At 41.9% G+C, this 17,459-nt stretch overlaps 1 protein-coding gene across 1 annotated transcript in view; it reads left to right on the top strand.

The window, feature by feature from the left end:
- The first annotated feature begins 4,096 nt into the window (after nt 1-4,096).
- Nucleotides 4,097-17,459, top strand: part of ticrr (TopBP1-interacting, checkpoint, and replication regulator) — a 30,800-nt gene continuing 17,437 nt past the window's right edge. The window contains exons 1-13 of the mRNA XM_067971398.1: nt 4,097-4,806; nt 6,309-6,636; nt 7,906-8,141; nt 8,423-8,660; nt 9,208-9,340; nt 9,428-9,564; nt 9,999-10,202; nt 11,202-11,353; nt 11,855-11,955; nt 12,515-12,608; nt 14,235-14,317; nt 15,617-15,853; nt 16,980-17,067. Coding sequence (XP_067827499.1) covers nt 4,198-4,806; nt 6,309-6,636; nt 7,906-8,141; nt 8,423-8,660; nt 9,208-9,340; nt 9,428-9,564; nt 9,999-10,202; nt 11,202-11,353; nt 11,855-11,955; nt 12,515-12,608; nt 14,235-14,317; nt 15,617-15,853; nt 16,980-17,067 — 2,640 coding nt within the window. The 5' untranslated portion in view covers nt 4,097-4,197. The remainder of the gene's footprint in view (nt 4,807-6,308; nt 6,637-7,905; nt 8,142-8,422; nt 8,661-9,207; nt 9,341-9,427; nt 9,565-9,998; nt 10,203-11,201; nt 11,354-11,854; nt 11,956-12,514; nt 12,609-14,234; nt 14,318-15,616; nt 15,854-16,979; nt 17,068-17,459) is intronic.

Raw genomic sequence — 17,459 nt, 5'->3', positions numbered from 1 at the left:
CGGATTTTAGATTGCAACAGGAAGGGATGACTGAGGGGCTCCAGAATCTCAAGGTCCTGGAGAAAGAATTAGTTAGAACAGGAGATGATTTCGAAACAGTGAGGATGCATGGAAGAGAAAGAGTGTGTGGGGCACAGAAAATCAGTTGATTATTTGTTAATTGGGATGTTCATACATGTTGCAAGGATTAGATTGTGTTGTTTAGAATGGTTAAGAACAGTATAAATTGAATGAAATTGTTTGCATACGTTCCAGTTTAAAGACAACTAACAGAAACTGACAACAAATGACGGCTGCTGCTCTTTAATCCTTACGCACTGCAGCTTTGTTCAGCAACTCTGAAAAAGAGCGCGCTGTCTCTTTAATTAAGGAAGGCAATGCACATGATTCCATACAGAAATTTGTCTGACGTACAGTAGACTCATATGTCTCGGCCAAATAGATAGTGCACTTGTCAAATCCTATTTGTGCCAATAGCTCAGATGAACTCGGACCAAAGTGTCTTATTATCAAAGGGTTTTTAATTCCAGTGAGCATTTCCCATCCTGTCCAGGTAAGATCTCTCCTTGGGGGCACTGACATATGGGGTTGTCGCCTTCCCATCCAAGCTGTCACTCTGTGCATGTCAAGTAGGGGCTGAAATCCAATTAGCCGTTAATTAGACAAATGCCCTGTAGCACCAGACCAATTTGCCACTGTTTCATTCAGATTAAATCATAGAATCATAGAATCATAGAATGGTTACAGCACAGAAGGAGGCCATTCGGCCCATCGAGCCCGTGTCGGCTCTTTGTAAGAGCAATCCAGTTAGTTCCATTCACCTGTTCTTTCCCCGTAGCCTTGCAATTTTTTCCCTTCAAGTATTTATCCAATTCCTTTTTGAAAGTCACAAATTATCAGAGACATTAAACACCTTCAAGTCAGATACAGCAAAGAAAGGGTTAACTGAACTGCGGCCCTCCAGAAGGAACAGCATTCTTTTATTGCTTTACAACTGGAAGCTGATCTCACTGGATAGATGTCCCACGACTCTATTTTGAGGCATGAATTCGGCCATTTAAAGCTTCAGGTGCTGCAATGCTTCAACATCCATGAAACGATCCCAAAAAAATTTAAAGGGGTAGTGTCAGCTCAGTAAATGCTATGGCAGATCATTTTGTTGTTTTTGGGACACAGAAGAGGTGCGATACTGGATAGTACGATGCAATGATGCCATAACATTAATTCACAGGGAAACAACAGAGAGTGAGTGGGACTGGGAATGGGAGTAGCTAGGGAGCCAGCCGGCGAATGCAACCTCTCCACAAGTTACTTACAAACACTTCCCTTGTCTGGCTCCATCTTTTTAACACGCTGAATAATCATTGAGCCTGAGGATGAATAGAATAGTCTGCTTCACTAACTAACTGTGACAGCCTGAGCAGGAATTAATACCTGAGTACTCTTGGGAGGCATGTGTGGAGTAATTATTGGTTCAGAAACAATGTGCAATTCCGTTGGTATGGTTTTATGTAAGGATTTCAGGTCAAAATAAAGATAGAAAGATTTAATGTTAAATTTGCAATAAAAAGTTCAAATGTAATGTATAAGAAAATATATATTTACTAAACATTTAAAGGTTACATTTGTCAAATATTTCTGTGACAATCATTAATAAAAGAATTATTAAAATCTTGTCTGGACTTTGGGAGCTTGTTTTTTTAAATTCATTTTCAGATGTGGGTATCGCTGGCAAGGCCAGCATTTATTGCCTATTCCTAGTTGCCCTTGAGAAGGTCGTGATCAGCCTTCTTCATGAACCGCTGCAGTCCGTGTGGTGAAGGTGCTCCCACAAAACTGTTAGGTAGGGAGTTCCAGGATTTTGACCCAGCGACAATGAAGGAACGGTGTTGTATGTCCAAGTCAGAGACTTGGAGGGGAACTTGGAGGTGATGGTGTTCCCATGAACCTACTGCGCTTGTTCTTCTAGGTGGTGGAGGTTGCAGGTTTGGAGGCGCTGCCGAAGAAGCCTTGGCGAGTTGCTGCAGTGCATCTTGTAGAAAGTATACATTGCAGCCACAGTACGTTGATGGTGGAGGGAGTGGATGTTTAAGCCAGTGGATGGGGTGCCAATCAAATGGACTGCTTTGTCCTGAATGGTGTTGATCTTCTTGACTCTTTTTGGAGCTGTACCAATCCAGACAAGTGAAGAGTATTCCATCACAATCCTGGCTTGTGCCTTGTAGGTGGTAGAGAGGCTTTGGAGAGTCAGGAGGTGAGATGCTCACTGCAGAATACCCAGCCTCTGACCTGCTCTAGTAGTCACAGCATTTATGCGGCTGGTCCAGTTCAGTTTCTGGTCAATTTTGAACCGCAAGATGTTGATGCTGGAGGACACGGTGATGGTAATGCCACTGAATGTCAAGGGGAGTGATTAGACTCCCTCTTGTTTGAGATGGTCATTGCCTGAGAATTGTGTGACGCAAAAGTTACTTGCCACTTGTCAGTCCAAGGCTGGATGCTTTCCAGGTCTTGCTGCATGCGGGCATGGACTGCATCAATATCTAAGGAATTGCGAATGGAGCTGAACACTGTGCAATCATCAGCAAACAGCCCCACTTCTGAGCTTATGATGGAGGCAAGGTCATTGATGAAGCAGCTGAAGATAGTTGGGGCTAGGACACTACCCTGAGGAACTCCTGCAGCGCTGTCCTGGGGCTGAGATGATTGGCCCTCGATGACCACAACCATCTTACTTTGTGCTAGTGATTCCAGCCACTTGAGAGTTTCCCCCCTCAAAATCAAATGGGTGATATGATTGAGATGCATAATATAATGAAAGGAATTGTGAGGGTGGATGGGGAATGACTCTCCCCTCCATGGGGAATCTGGAACAAGGAGACGTCATCTTAGAATTTGAACTAAGCCTGTTAAATGTGAATCCAGAAAAAATATCTTCCCAAAAAGAGTTGCAAGAATGAAGAATGTACTGTTCCAGATCACCAGAACTGTAGAATCAATTGACATGTATGAAAGGGAGAGGGATACTTATATGAGGTAGGAGTATCAAGCTTTATGGAGAAAAGGCAAGAAATTGTGATTAAAAAGATGAAGAGCTACCATGGATAACAAAATGGTGGAGTAGGGTCAATGGGTCAAATGGCCTATTCATGTTCCTACGTTTCCCTCTCTAACCCGGGGCTCTGAAGCCAATTGTACTTCCTCTACTCCACCCCACCCCACCACTGGGAGATCTACTACCTCAGCACAGGCCAGATTGAAACATTGGACCCTCCTGCCCTGTAAGGTTCATACCACACCAGAGGAGGCATTTAACCACTGGGACATCAGGGAAGCTTTTCTCCTCTCCCCAAATTGGTTGCTCTGAATTTAGAGACCCCGTTGTAAACATTCTTAACAAAGAAAAAAATTCCAAACCTCTTTTTTTGTGTTTGAACAGCATTGTTACCCAATAATGTATTTTACATTAAAATAAATCACAGACTTGCAAAATCAGAGAATAGTCTCCACCTGATGCCATCACAACAAAAATCACATAATAGGGGGATAGTTACGATGAGGAAGGCCATTAAGCCCATCTTAGAAAGATACTAAATTCCCCACCCCCAATGTTACTAATTGTTACTTAAAAGATTCCAGGATTCGCTTCCACTGCCTTTCCTGGAATAACAATTCTCCCCTTTAAATGTTGTAGTTGTGAGAGATTTTTTAAAAGGACAAACTACAGCACAGTTTAAAGGTGACTATCTGATTGGTTGTATCTTATTGTTTACTGTCAACTTTGCCAATCAGAAATCAAGAACGGCTTCTTCGAATACTATTGGTTGACTGGAGAAGCAGATTATCCAATCAAATCGCCCAATATGACGCTGCCCTCCAACGTGACCAATCATCGATTGGGCACGAATGTCTTTTAGCGAATCAGATCTGATCACCGGGCCAAAGTGCAGATTTTGCACCAATAGCAAAAGCGGACTGTTCGGGAAATCACCCAATCAGCGTACCGTGCCTTGAAACTGTGACCAATGAGCGCTCAGGGACGAAAAGGGCGCCAAGAATTGTTCGTTGAAGTTCAACAGGAAAATGGCGGCGGGTCCTGGAGAGCGGCCGATCCAGAGGGACTGAGAGAGACCCGGGAACAGAGCGCGGCCCGGGACCAGCGAACACTCGAGGCCTAAGCTTCATCAATTGCCGGCGATGGTTTCTCACAACATCGCGTTCTTGGTGGATACCGCGGCCTTGGACCCCCAGCTCGGCTTCGGTCTGGTCCGTCAGGCCGCGCTGAGAGTGCTGCTGCACTCGGCCTGCCGCTCCGGCTTCCAGAACGTCCGCTGGGCCTTTAAACTCTTCGACTCGGCGGCAGCGCGGGGTCGCGTGTCCCGGGGCCGGGGCCACGGCTTCAGGGAGCTGCGGCTGAGACACCTCGAGGAGCTGGAGGAAGCCCTGGGCCGAGAGGCAGAGCAGAGCCGGGAGAGGGGAGTAGCGGTAGCGGCAGCGGCGGTCGCCACTCAGACCGCACTGATGGAGGCCTTATCCGACTATCAGTGGGACCGGCCGGACATCACTTCCCCAGCCAAATCCCGTCGGGGGCTGGGAGCCGAGGCCCCGCAGCCCCGGCCTCGTAGCTCCCTCTTTCTCTTCGCCCCCTGCCCGCACACCCGGGCTGAGCTGCACGGCTTCCTGCAGCTTCCCGCACCCGACAGCTCCCAGCAACTGGCGGAGAAAATCATCCCGGCGGGAGTCCGCGCCCTGCTGTCCAGCCACAACATAGCCCTGCATTGGGTGGACACCGAGCAGTACCTGCAGGTAAGGGGCGGACTGTGGTCGTTTAGTGCGCGGGATTTTTAGCTTCGATTGGCGGATCCAATTTAAAATTCTCATTCTTTTCAAATCCCCCCATGGCCTCGCCCCTCCTTATCTCTAACCTTCTCCAGCCCTACAACCCTCCGAGATCTCTGCTCCTCCAATTTGGCCTCTTGTGCATTCCTGATATTCATCGCTCCAACGTTGGCGGCAGTGCGTTTAGCTGCCGAGGCTCTAAGTTCTGGAATTCCCTCCCTAAAGCTCTACCCCCTCTACTTCTCTCTCCTTTAAGACGCTGCTTAAAACCTACCTTTGTAACCAAGCTTTTGGTCAGCTGTCCTACTATTTCCTTAAGTGGCTCGGTGTGGAATTTTGTTTGATCGCTCCTGTGAAGCGCCCTGGGATGTTTCACTAAGTTAAAGGTGCTATGTAAATACAAGTTGTTGCTGATCCTTTGGTGACCTAAGCTGCAGGATGCACTGACTTTAGAACAGTAATGACCTGAGTGCTAGTTTGGCTCAGTTGGTAGCAGCCTTGTCTTCGTCAAAATAGTGCACCTATTTTGATGGAACAATAAGGGTGACACTGTCACTAAACAAGAATCAGCAGAAGTGAGCCCTTTTAAGGGCATCTTTAATATATAAGAAATAAAATAAACATTCTTTCCTCAACCAACAAATCCAATTACTGATTGACTGGTAATTCATCTCATTGCCAATTTGGGATTTTGCTATGTGAAAACAGGCTGCTGCATTTGCCTACGTATCAGTCATTGCATTTCAAAAAGTAATTCATTGGATGTGAAGTGCTTTAGGATATCCTGAGAATGTGATAACACTCTTATTGTTTATAATAAGTCTTGTGTATAGTGCATTTCCTATTCACATTCTCCATCACACTTTGATACACTTCTATTGCTGTAAAATGGTGCATTCGCACCATGAGAGCATCATAGGCGATCTGTTAGTATTTCTGGTACATTAGAAATGTTGCATTTTGTATGTGTGTAGATTGCTGTCACAGAGCCTGTTATTTCCTTGACTTCTAATTGACTGCTGGAAGTGCCTAAGAGGAATTGGTCTCTAATTCACCACAGGAATGCTCAGCATTGTAGCCGTAAAGATGATGTCCAGGCTGTGGACCCATGTGGCTCCCAAGCCTAGCCAAACTAGCCCTCATAGCCAAGGCAACTCGGTCCTATTTGCAATTCTGTCTTTTACTTGCTAGTTTGTCTCATTTAAATTTGATGGTTTGGAAAACATTAAACCGAAACCCCGTCTGCCCCCTCAGGTGTAGGATAAAGATCCCATGGCACTATTTCGAAGAAGAGGCGGGGGGTTCTCCTTGGTGTCCTTGCCAATGTTCATCCCTCAACCAACATCGCTCAAAACAGATTATCTGATCATTCTCTCAATGCTTTTTGTGGGTCCTTGCTGTGTGCAAATTGACTGCAGCGTTTATATTATATATGCTATATATCATGCTTTGATATTTTTTTCCTCTAGTTCATTGGAGCTTCTGATCATATTGGCTATAAGATAGTCTCAGAGGTGATGCAATTGGTTGGTGGAAGTTTAATTCCATTTGCTGCTTTAATGCAACTTTCACTTAATGACACTGGTTTACTATTGGACAAAACTTCACTGGGCTCCCAAGCTGGCCTGAAGAAGATTGCTATTGAGAACGGAATAGATGCAAAGGAGTATGTGAAACGGAGGAAAACAGTGGATGCTACATTTCCATTTGACTGCAACATGAATTACTTTGCGAGTGTTGAAAGTTACTATCGAAAAATGTTTCCTCTCCAACAAGGATTACTGACTATTACACAAGGTAATTATGACCCCTTTGTCTACAGTCGTCAGATTTGAAAGTATGCCCTCTAATTTAGTGTTTGGCTTTTGGCCCTTTAGAATAATATCTTGAGTTTTGCTTTGATTATGTTAGGTTAACATTAAAAATCTGTAGTTGAGGTGTTTAAAATACAAGTTTTAGTATTGGTACAAAGCAATTTCCACTTTCACCAAAGCTAAACTTGCAGTGTAAATCTAGAGTCAGGGATCAACCTGACTCATGAGTCAAACACCCCAGAGGTGACATTCTCCCATCATTTCAGTTTGACACCACATGGGGTGTAAATCCATTGTAGTGTCAAATCGTTAGAGGTTCTTGGCACTTTTTAAGCCCATCTTACCTCCATGTAAATGTCTAGAGTGGAGAGGCTTTTCCTCCTGGCTTTCACAGGTTATTTGTCTAACTGTTGTAAGAGACCTCAGCATATCGTACATGCATGCACAAACGTAGATTGCTAAGTAGGAAAGTTAAAAGTTCTAGCCAGACAGGAGCTACCAGCAAAAACAATTCTGCCTAGCTAGATTACGTACTGCAACTGTGGCATCAGACTGGTGTAAATACAGCCTTGCATACCCTAGCAGCTGGATTTTTGTTTTGGCTTATTGAAATTTCAGCCTAAATTAGCTGATCATGTGGGCAAATTTTGACGGAAGCACTGTTGAGTTTATGTTGCAGGATAAGGGTCAATTGATTACATTTTACATTTATAATGACAGTGCGTTTGATTTATATCTGCTATAATGGAGGAGATGTTTCCTTTTCCTCCCTAGGCCCCTACCCAGTATGTAATAGAAATTGGTGAACTCACCCCAAATCACTGTGATTGCTCTGTCTCTCCAGCGTGACACACCATCATTATTCATGTCGGCCATCCTTCAGATGAGATGCTAAACTGAGACCCCATCTGCCTGTTGGCGTTTAAAGACCCTGTGAAACTATTTGAAGAAACGTAGGTAGTTCTCCCACAGTCCTGACCAACATTTCTCCCTCAACCAACACTGCCAAAGCAGGTCAACTGACCATTTATCTCATTGCTGTTGGTGGGACTTTGCTGTGTGCAAAATGGTTGCTGAGTTCATCTACGTAAGTGACTGCACTTCAAAATAATTCATTGAATGTGAAGAGCTTTGGGCCGTTTCTGAAAGGTGTTATCTAAATGCGAGTTCTTCCAATTGAGGTTCCATTATAGTTATTTTATTGAGTGTTGGAAAATTCTAAAATTATTATGTGGTTTCTGCTTGTGGACAGGAGAGCAGGAGGTGTGCTGCCCAGTCACTTTGGAGCCAGTTTCCTGTAGTCAGAAATACCTGACTGGGCCAGTGAACATTATAGTAAAAGGAGCTGTAAAAAATTGGAATCCACAAAGGACTGACCTGTTGTCAACACATTCCTGGGTCTTACAACGAGCTGAACAAAAGGAAACTAAAGAGAACTGCTTCCTTCATCGACTTCTGCAGGAAATGGCTTGCAATGAAATATATGTGGTGTGTATTTTTTTCATATACATCTTTCAAACTATTAATTTATATTAATTGAATGTTGCAGTCCCAACTTTTTCCCCTGGAAGTTTAATTGTCATTTGTTGAACAAAAAATTTATGGTACTTTGTGATATCTCTTCCAAAGTAACAGATTTTGATCTTATTCACATTGCTCTGGTTAACAGTTAGTCGTTTTGAAGCATGCTGGTAGGAACATTGATGGGAAGAAATATTTAAGAACCTCAGAAGAAATCTACAGTATTTACTTTTTTCATATTTTTCCAGGTTGCTGATGTGGAGATGAATGATTACCTGCCCCCAAGTACAGGAATACTGTCTCCCTTGCTTAGCGGCACAGCAGTGCTCACACTGATCTGGGAACGAGTACCAGAGTTTGAGGAGCTTCTCTTGCAGACGGCGATAACTGAGAGTAGCCAGGAGACATCCTCAGAGCTCTCAGATATTGTAGGCAGAACATTGAACCTCTTTTCTGATATCACTGATGAATGTCTAACCTGTTCAGGTGAGAAAAAGAAGCAACATTAATAGCATTAAATTTGGTAATTAATTTTATTCCTTTTCTTGGTCTGTCTGTATCAGGAATGTTTTTCAGCTGTTTCTTATTCCTTTGGCCTGAGCATTGTTATTTTTAGATAAAGGATATGGATTTTTCTCAAACTTGAGTGAGATGTGAAATTTAATTTGTGGATAAAGGACATCTGGTCCCAAAAATGAATACATTTCAGTTGCCCAGTTCTTCAAATATCATCTGTTCAACTCTCTCTTGAATTTTTCCATACTACCTGCCTATACTAACTCCTCTTCTCTTCCTCCCCCCACCACCCCAGCAATCCATTCCATGCATTCACTACCCACTGGAGCCCATGTCCTCTGCCTCTAGAATTTGTAGCAAACTCAAACATCATGTGGTTTGATTTATCTACTCTCTTAATCTTGAATACTTAAATAATATGAGTCTTCTCTTTCCCAGAGTGACCACTCTTGGGCTCTCAAACATTATCTAATGGTGTAGAGGAAAAGATTAAATTGAATTTGTCTCTTTCTTCTAGAAGATATTACTGTTCCAGATTGGGTACAGCTAGAGTTAGCTGAGACCTCCCAGCAAAGAATTTCCTTTGTTGAAGGGTGGTTTCCGTTATCTGAATTGTCGGGTGCGAGCTCTACTCTAATGGAGTCATTCAGGTAAATGATTAAAATTATGGTTTGTTGAAAGATATTTCTGATCTCTGAAATAAAGTAACAACTTCAGAATTACTGTTTGTGTATTAGGTCAATGCAGGCAGCGGATGAGAAAGAGAACACAGATTCTGAACTTGTCCTAACTGGTCATTTAGCGGAGTTCTACCAGAGGAAATCTGCGGACGAAGCTGGAGTAGCTGTAGAGCATGGAGAAAAAAGGAGACAATGTATGTGTAGTATTTTTTTGGAATTTAAGTTATGGTGTTACCGGGGATTTACCTTGAGTCATGTTCCTTTTATTTTTCCTTATACAATTGTTTCCCCTCCTGTTCTGAATGAGATGACTTTTAGTTGTGGCATAGTTCCATGGATATGGATGCTCTAATTGGCCAATCTTCTTGTGCGCTTAGATAGTGAGTGTCAGCAAGCTGTTCAACTCTGCAGGCCAAGATAGATTCTGTCCTGGGATAAATTGTAGCAGACTTGGCTGAGATTATTTTGTTCGAATCATGTGGCCTGGTTAGGTGCTACCTTTAGCAACTGAGACACTGGGGGTAGCTTGCTTATATATTGATTTTTTAAAAAAGAAATTATTTATTAATGTTTGTTCTATCTTTCAGTCTGCCCTTAACATTTCTGTTGCTTTATCAATTAATTTCAGGTGGTCCTCGGACCCCCATCCGGCAGAAGATGAGGTCCATGAGTCGCTCTCTTCAGATGTTAAATGTTGCCAGACTAAACGTGAAAGCACAGAAATGTCAGACAGATGGGATGCAGCTTCCCACTGGAGATGAGTCCACCCATCAATCCAAGAAACATTTGGGGGACAAACAGAAACGAAAAAGAGTGAGGAAGAGTACAGTAGGTATGTCCTAGCTCCCTTTCACCCGATTTACAGATGAAATTTGTGTGGTTCTGTCTTGACTATTTTAGAGGAGGTTTTTCTTCAGTTGTTTGGATCCCTTTGAAAATAGCAAGGATGATAGTTAGTGTGCTTGGTTCAAGTCTTGGTGGACAAGATGAGGTGCTAAAACCCTGGTTGGCCAGTCACTAGCTGTTCATTAACCAACATTTGACTGAAAACCAATACAAAAAAGAGATGTTTGAGGTCTGCTAAAGCAATAGAATTAGAAACGTAGAAAATAGGAGCAGGAGTAGGCCATTCGGCCCTTCGAGCCTGCTCCGCCATTCAATATGATCATGGCTGAGCCTCTATCTCGATACCATATTCCCGCTCTTTCCCCGAACCCCTTGATGCCTTTTGTGTCTAGAAATCTATCTAGCTCCTTCTTAAATATATTCAGCGACTTGGCCTCCACAGCCTTCTGTGGTAGAGAATTCCACAGGTTCACCACCCTCTGAGTGAAGAAATTTCTCCTCATCTCAGTCCTAAATGTCCTACCCCGTATCCTGAGACTGTGACTCTTCGTTCTGGACCCCCCAGCCAGTTGTTTGCTGATGATCAATATCAGATTATAGAGATGAGGAACAATTCTGAGCTATGGACACGTGTTCACTAGGGACTGGATTGACACTAACATTTGCTGAATAACAGGCAGTTCGGTGTGATACCGCAGTGTGATGAGTGCCTGTGGAATCGTATCCCAGCAAGGAGCTGATGCCTTCAGGAGGATGAGTTTAGTTTTGCAGTTTAAAATACAGTATAGTATCTAAAAATTTAAAATGTGTTGTACAGCACTATGCTACATTATTTTATGCACATTTTTGTAATGGGTGTATTAATGGCCTGAATACAATAACCAGTTAAATAAAGATGTTTTATCTTTCAATACTCCACCATGATTCACGTATTGGCCATTTGCAACTTTTGAATTTGGCTTCGAATTCTGTCTGTGTATTGCAGATTTTAAAAGCAATGAGGAGATGATGTCCAGTTTGAAAGAGAATTACCAGAAACATGTAGCAGAAGATGAACTGTCCCAGTTCAGTTTCATACAGAATGCAGTCACAGTTGTTAAAATGTACCTAAAATCTGGCAACACTGAAGATCTTGAGGTATTATCTGTTTTTAATTTGATGGTCTGATAATTCTGAAGTAATTTAATGATCCCATTGCACTTTCTGACATTTAATGATCCTTCATGAATAATTTGTAAGACGGACAAAAATAACTTCATTGATTCGCGTCTATTGCTGTTTATTAGTATGGCACAATGTTGCAGTGTTGTCACCTCTGGTTGTTTAGTCTATTGGTACCATTACATTTATAGGAATTATCACACTTAAAACCAATATATGCTTCATTGTTATGTGATAAACTTCCCACTTAAACTGCTTCCACTACTACCTCTATCAGAGCACCTCCCTAATCTTGAGCTCCAGGCACAGCTCAAGTTTGGAAGGACAAACATCTAGTCATACTGCTGGATGTCTTTCACAGTTGTGAATGTAGTACAAAAACGGAAAAAAAAATCACATTTTACTGAATTCCCCAGTTCAACAATGATTATTCTGTAAACCTTTTGAATGTAACAATTGTATCTCTTCTATTTAAAGGCCACGTGTATAAATCTGATTCAGATGCAGTTACTGAAGACAAGTAAATCCATTCGGCAGCAGTACGGAAACCAGGAGAATAAGGAACTCAAAGTCAGAGAGTGAGTAAGATGATATTTATATTGGAGACTCCAGGCTGCATCCGTCACCTTTCTGACACTCAGAATTTTGTGCCTATAATTTCTAAAGCAAGAAAAATGCAGAGATTTTTTTTATACGTCTTCCAATTGTAAAGGTTCTACTGAGATTGCAAAACTACCCACAACTCAACACGTTGATAAATTGTCTACTTCATTCAAGCTGCCCTTCAGTGTTTGGTGTGGGAAATGAAAATGGCACTGCTGTGTTAGAATATGCTGTTTGAGCTAGCTTAAGACATGCTATTTGGGAAGAGAAGAGGAAACTTTAACATGCTTCTGACTTGCCTTTGTGTATCTGACCTAGAAATTAATGCTCTATGCTAACAGATAACCAAAGTAGAAAGTATTTGTTCTTTGAACACTAAACAAAATTACTTCTGTGAGAAGAAGTTGGGGGTGGGGGGGTGGTGGGAGGAGGCATGGTAAGAAAGGAAAGAAGATTGATTTATCTGCATTTGTGAATTTGTTTTTGTTGGAGGATCAGCCCTGTATTAATTTTTATGATGGGCTCTTGTTGCAGCTGCCAGCTCCAGGTGTTGTTACGTTTGGAGATGTACCAGCAGTTTCCATCATTGCAGAGTGACCATGAGCAATTGGAACAGCTTGTGGAAGAAGTGAGTATGGTGTTGAACCAAGTGTACAATTGTTTCACCTCTGGGACCTGGGTTCAAATTTGAAGGGAGGAAAGTCTCTCTTTAGTTGTAAGGACCCTTTGTGAAATGAGTTTAGTGAAGTGAGTTTAGTAGTTTCAATCCAATTCCTTGTTGGCTCAGGTCTACAATGCACACTGCTTCTACTTCACCAAATTGGTCATCCCACTTAGACTACAGGGTTGCTGTGGTGGGTAATGGAAAAATAGCCCATTGGTACAGTGAGGTGTGATCTTAGGTGGGGCTGTAGCATTTTGGAACAAAATAGGAGGCACTTCACTCTGCATCTAACTACTGTGCCTTCCATAGACAGTGTTCTATTTCCCAGCATTAAAGTTATTCATCTTCAACGCAAAGTTCACAAGTGCCATTTTACATAAAAGTACATATTTGTTCAATTAATGGAAAAATATTCAAATCATAGTTGAAGCACAGAAACTAAGTACTGAAAAACGATTCCTCTTACAAAGAAAATGTCTAGGATATTGAAAGAGTTGCATTATTTCAAATTGCTGAGCAAGACCCCTGATTCATTCAAGATTAATTACTCCTCTGATGCCAGGGTTAAGTTGCTTTTGGAGGTATGGCTGCGAGGTAGACCCTTCCTGTACTATCTGATGCAGAGAATGAGCTTATGCTGTTGAAGCATTGTCCTTTTTGTCTTGAATGATTCTGAAATTGCTATTTCCATGGCAATATTGGAAGAGGCATAGGGGAATTCTCCCAATGTCGTGGTCAATATTTAGACCTCAACTACCATCACTAAAACAAATTATCTGGTCATTTATCTCATTGGACCTTGCTGTGCACAAATTGTGTTGCCCTACAGTACAACAGTGACTATACTTCAAAAGTATTTTATTGGCTTTGAAGCACTTTGGGACGTCTTGAGGTTGTGAAAGGCATTATATAAATGCAAACTATTTTCTTCAATTAACAAAATAAGGCCTTCAAAAGTGACTTTTTTTTTGTTCTGGCAGCATGTAGTTTTTAAACCTGCAACTGTTGGTCATGTTTTTAAAAAAAATGCAACTCGACAGAGTATAAGATGTCTTCATCGGGAACAGAAGGGTCCACTTTGCAACAACAGTAAAGTTGCACTTGCACTCTAGTCAGGTCCTGATTCCGGACAGTAGCAGCGAGTGTACCCTTTGAGGAGGCAGTCTGTACTGCTTAGGTTTGATGCCATGAGAAGTATAACTCCTCTGCAGAGTCCAAGATAGCTTGAAAAGAGCTTGCAGGGAAACATTGGATATCCTGAGCACTTTTTAAACTTTCCCCAAGTTGTCTTAAATATTGAGTGTGCATATATGCACAGTTGTCTCCTGGACGGGAAACATTTATCTGTGAATATGGTCAATCTTCATTATAAACGATGCACAGCCTCCCTGGAATGGATACTGCAGATACGGGCTTGGACTACAGTATAAATGCATTGTAGGATCAGCCAGGAGTTGGACCATTTGTTAGGCAATATATATATATTGTTAGAATGTATGAGTGGTTTGTAATGAGGTTTTAAATGTATTTTGATACTTTAGGAGGGTCCAATATTTTTTCATAAGCTGATCACTTTGTCCTTGTCTGCAGATGACAAATCTACTGCGCATCATATCTCTAACAAAAGACACCACGTTCCTTTCAAAGTTTCTGGAGGAAGAGATTTTAAACACGTAAGATCAAAGCAAACTTCAAGCATGAAAATGTCACTTTAGGTCTGCACAGTATGTTTTGATTGTCCTACACACAACCGCAGCTGATGTGAGTCTTCTCTCTCTCGTCCGTTTTCTCCTCTGGATAAATGATTTATGCTGCGATTATGCTTTCATGGGCACCTGAATTCATCTGGTGCCTTGCCCATTCTTCAGTGAGTTTAAGCAAACTATTCAATTGTGAATGGCATCATACCCAAGTCCGATTCTGTTCAATCCTGACGTCCATGTACCTGCACTATCCACATGGGGTCACTGGATAATGATTAGGAGTGGGAGAATTTACTTTTTTTCCTTCACCCATAGCCAAAGTATACTGTGACCCACTCACTTCCCCAGCTGAGACAACTAACTCAGCACAGGTTGGAAAAACTCACCTGTGATTTTTTGATCTGTGTCTCAGTACTGTACCGTATGGTGCCTTTACCCAGTAGGCCAATGGAGGTAAAGAAATTACCTTAGCTTCAAATTTGAATTGTTAAATCAAAAATAAAATCTAGACCCATATGTTGTGTAATGGGAAAGGGCGTAAGATCCAAATTACAAACTGCTGCTCCTTCATTTGATACATTAAATGGCCTGTGAAAGCCCTCCAGTTTTATTGTGTTGTAGACAGTGTTGCAACTTGAAATACTTTTATATTGTGTACTATAATTCCTAAACTTGCTAATTTGGCATAACATCAATTGAGTTTATTTGTAATCTCCATTGAGTTGATAGTGGTTCTAATATCGTAGGATCACAGCGCAAAAACCGGTTATGTTTCAGGTTAATTACACTTTACTGCTTGCTCCCCAAATACTTTAATATATAAATTACATTTATTAAATAAATTAAAAATATTAACTTTTTTGCTTAGTAAGTGAACATAACTTTCTGGACCTGGAAGGGGCACTGCTGGGATTCGAACCTTAGGGCCACTGTTTTCACAAAGTACTTTAGTTACTTTGTCAAACATCAAGCCTGCCTTGAGTGCTCGAGGCATGATGCGGAACAGAAGTTGAGTACAGATTTGCGATTAAAGTGAGAAGCTAATAATACAGGAGTGATTTTAACTGTATGTATGGTTGGATACTTAGTTTTATCCTGGTATATCTATATACTTGGGTTTTTACTTTAAGAAAATTGCACAAGATTAATGTGGATTGTGTGGGGGGTGGGGTTAATAGCATCAAGCCTTGTCTCTCCCCTCTCATTCTAGTTATTTTCAAACATATGAAATTGATTCAGGCGGTTTTAACCATATTTATACCATTTCAGGTATTTGCCGACAGTGCCAAAGATATTGGGCGAGCTGTACTTCGGATTAGGACAGAATGTCCCAGCGCGTCTTGCCTCTGTGCTTCCTGCTGACTTCTTCAGTGACGAATCTATGAGCCAGGAACCCGAGTCACCTGATCACTCCCAACCAGCCTCGCTGGCTGTCAGTACCAGCTGTGCAGGCTGTGAAGGAGAGCAGCTGGAAGAACTACGCACCAGATCATCCCGGAAAAGAAGGTACTGGTGCCTTGTCAATGTTTCAAAATGTGGTTTATCTTGCACAGTGGGGTGCATTACTGTCATCTGGCTTAGCATATTTATTCCAATACTCCTGGGGGTGAGGGAGGGGGCACTTGAGCCAATATGCTTTGCTATTGTATGATGCTCTTAATTTGTGATCTCAAATTGCTTCAACTATGACTACCACCAATGACAGATCTGTAACAACAACCACTTTGCTCCAGTGTTATACAGCCTACTCCAGATGCAAACCAAGTTTGGAAGGACAGAATATATAATACAGCTGGGTGTCTCTTCCACGCTCTTCTCCCCCACCCCCCCCCCCCCCCCACCAAACACAGTTTTTAAGTAGATAGCGTGAAAACTTTTCAAACCCACTGTACACTAAAATCCCAGTGACAGCACTGAGGTGAGATATGTATAGGCCTAAAGCTGTATTTATTCCGGTATGGTATTGTATAAATGTAAGAACCAATAGGTCCACAATGTGAATGATGCATACATATCATAACACAATAGATTTGAGCATATAATCTAGGCAGATACTTCAATATAGTACTAACAGCCACTACATTTCAAAAGTAATTAATTAGCTGTGAAGCATTTTTGGGATGTCTTGGTGAAAGACTGTGTATATAAATGTACATTTTTCTTGTGCTTTCCAGATTAGAAAAGCACTTGTTAATGTTTTTGACAGCATGGGGTACACAGCTACTCTGTTCCCCCAGAATTTAAAAGGCTCGTACCTCCCTCACAGCTCCACCTGTAGTGTGTTGAAAGGGTGACATTTTGGTTGATAGAGGGCAGGAGATCTGTTTTCTGTAGAACTGGCAAATCAGCTGATTTTGTCCAGAGTGAAATCTTGCATGGATTTTTTTTTTCTTGAACAGCGCTGCTGTCAGGTGGGATGTCCTGAGTACGACAGTTCGCAGGTTAACTATGCAGCACTCTGGGGGAAACCAGATCTACTTTTTACAAGTTTAAATCTTATCGGTGCACTAATGCACACTGAGGAATTAGATACATGGGTTAAAGGTGTAAAATTTGTGTTCTGTGCAGTAAATATAGCTATCCTAAATGTGAGAATTCAAAACCAGCACTGTTCAAATACTTTGTCTTTTAGGAGCCTTCCACTGACTAGGCATCGGAGCATGTCTGAGGTATCCCATAATTTGCGTCAAATTCAAATGCCAAAAAAATCTGTAAAACGGGTAAGTTGCATGGGAGGAAGTAACTTTGTAAATCTGAAGTTGTGCTAATGATAAAGCCTGCTGGAATTTCTGACCAGAACTGGGGGCTGCAGGGAAGAATAGGTACAGCTGAAATTGGTGTGTGAAAACTACAAGAAATACTCTTTAAGAGCAGGCTTGCTTTTCAAACAGCCAGAACTAGGCTAATTTAAAATTATTCCCCTCATTCCTGTAGTTAGCTGATACAAACCTTGACATACTGGGAAGGAAGTAGTGTGTTTTAGTATTTTAATGCAATGCTGCCATCTCAAAACATCTGTGTATAACTGTATAGAAGCCAGTTTTCATACGATAGGTTGGGGTTTAGGTACATTGTAGGGTGATGTTGGGCTGTCTATACATTGCACTTGTCC

Source organism: Heptranchias perlo, chromosome 34, assembly GCF_035084215.1.
Source record: "Heptranchias perlo isolate sHepPer1 chromosome 34, sHepPer1.hap1, whole genome shotgun sequence".
NCBI classification, from domain to species: Eukaryota; Metazoa; Chordata; class Chondrichthyes; order Hexanchiformes; family Hexanchidae; genus Heptranchias; species Heptranchias perlo.
Note: the sequence above shows the minus strand (reverse complement) of the source record. Positions and strands in the feature narration are given on the sequence as shown.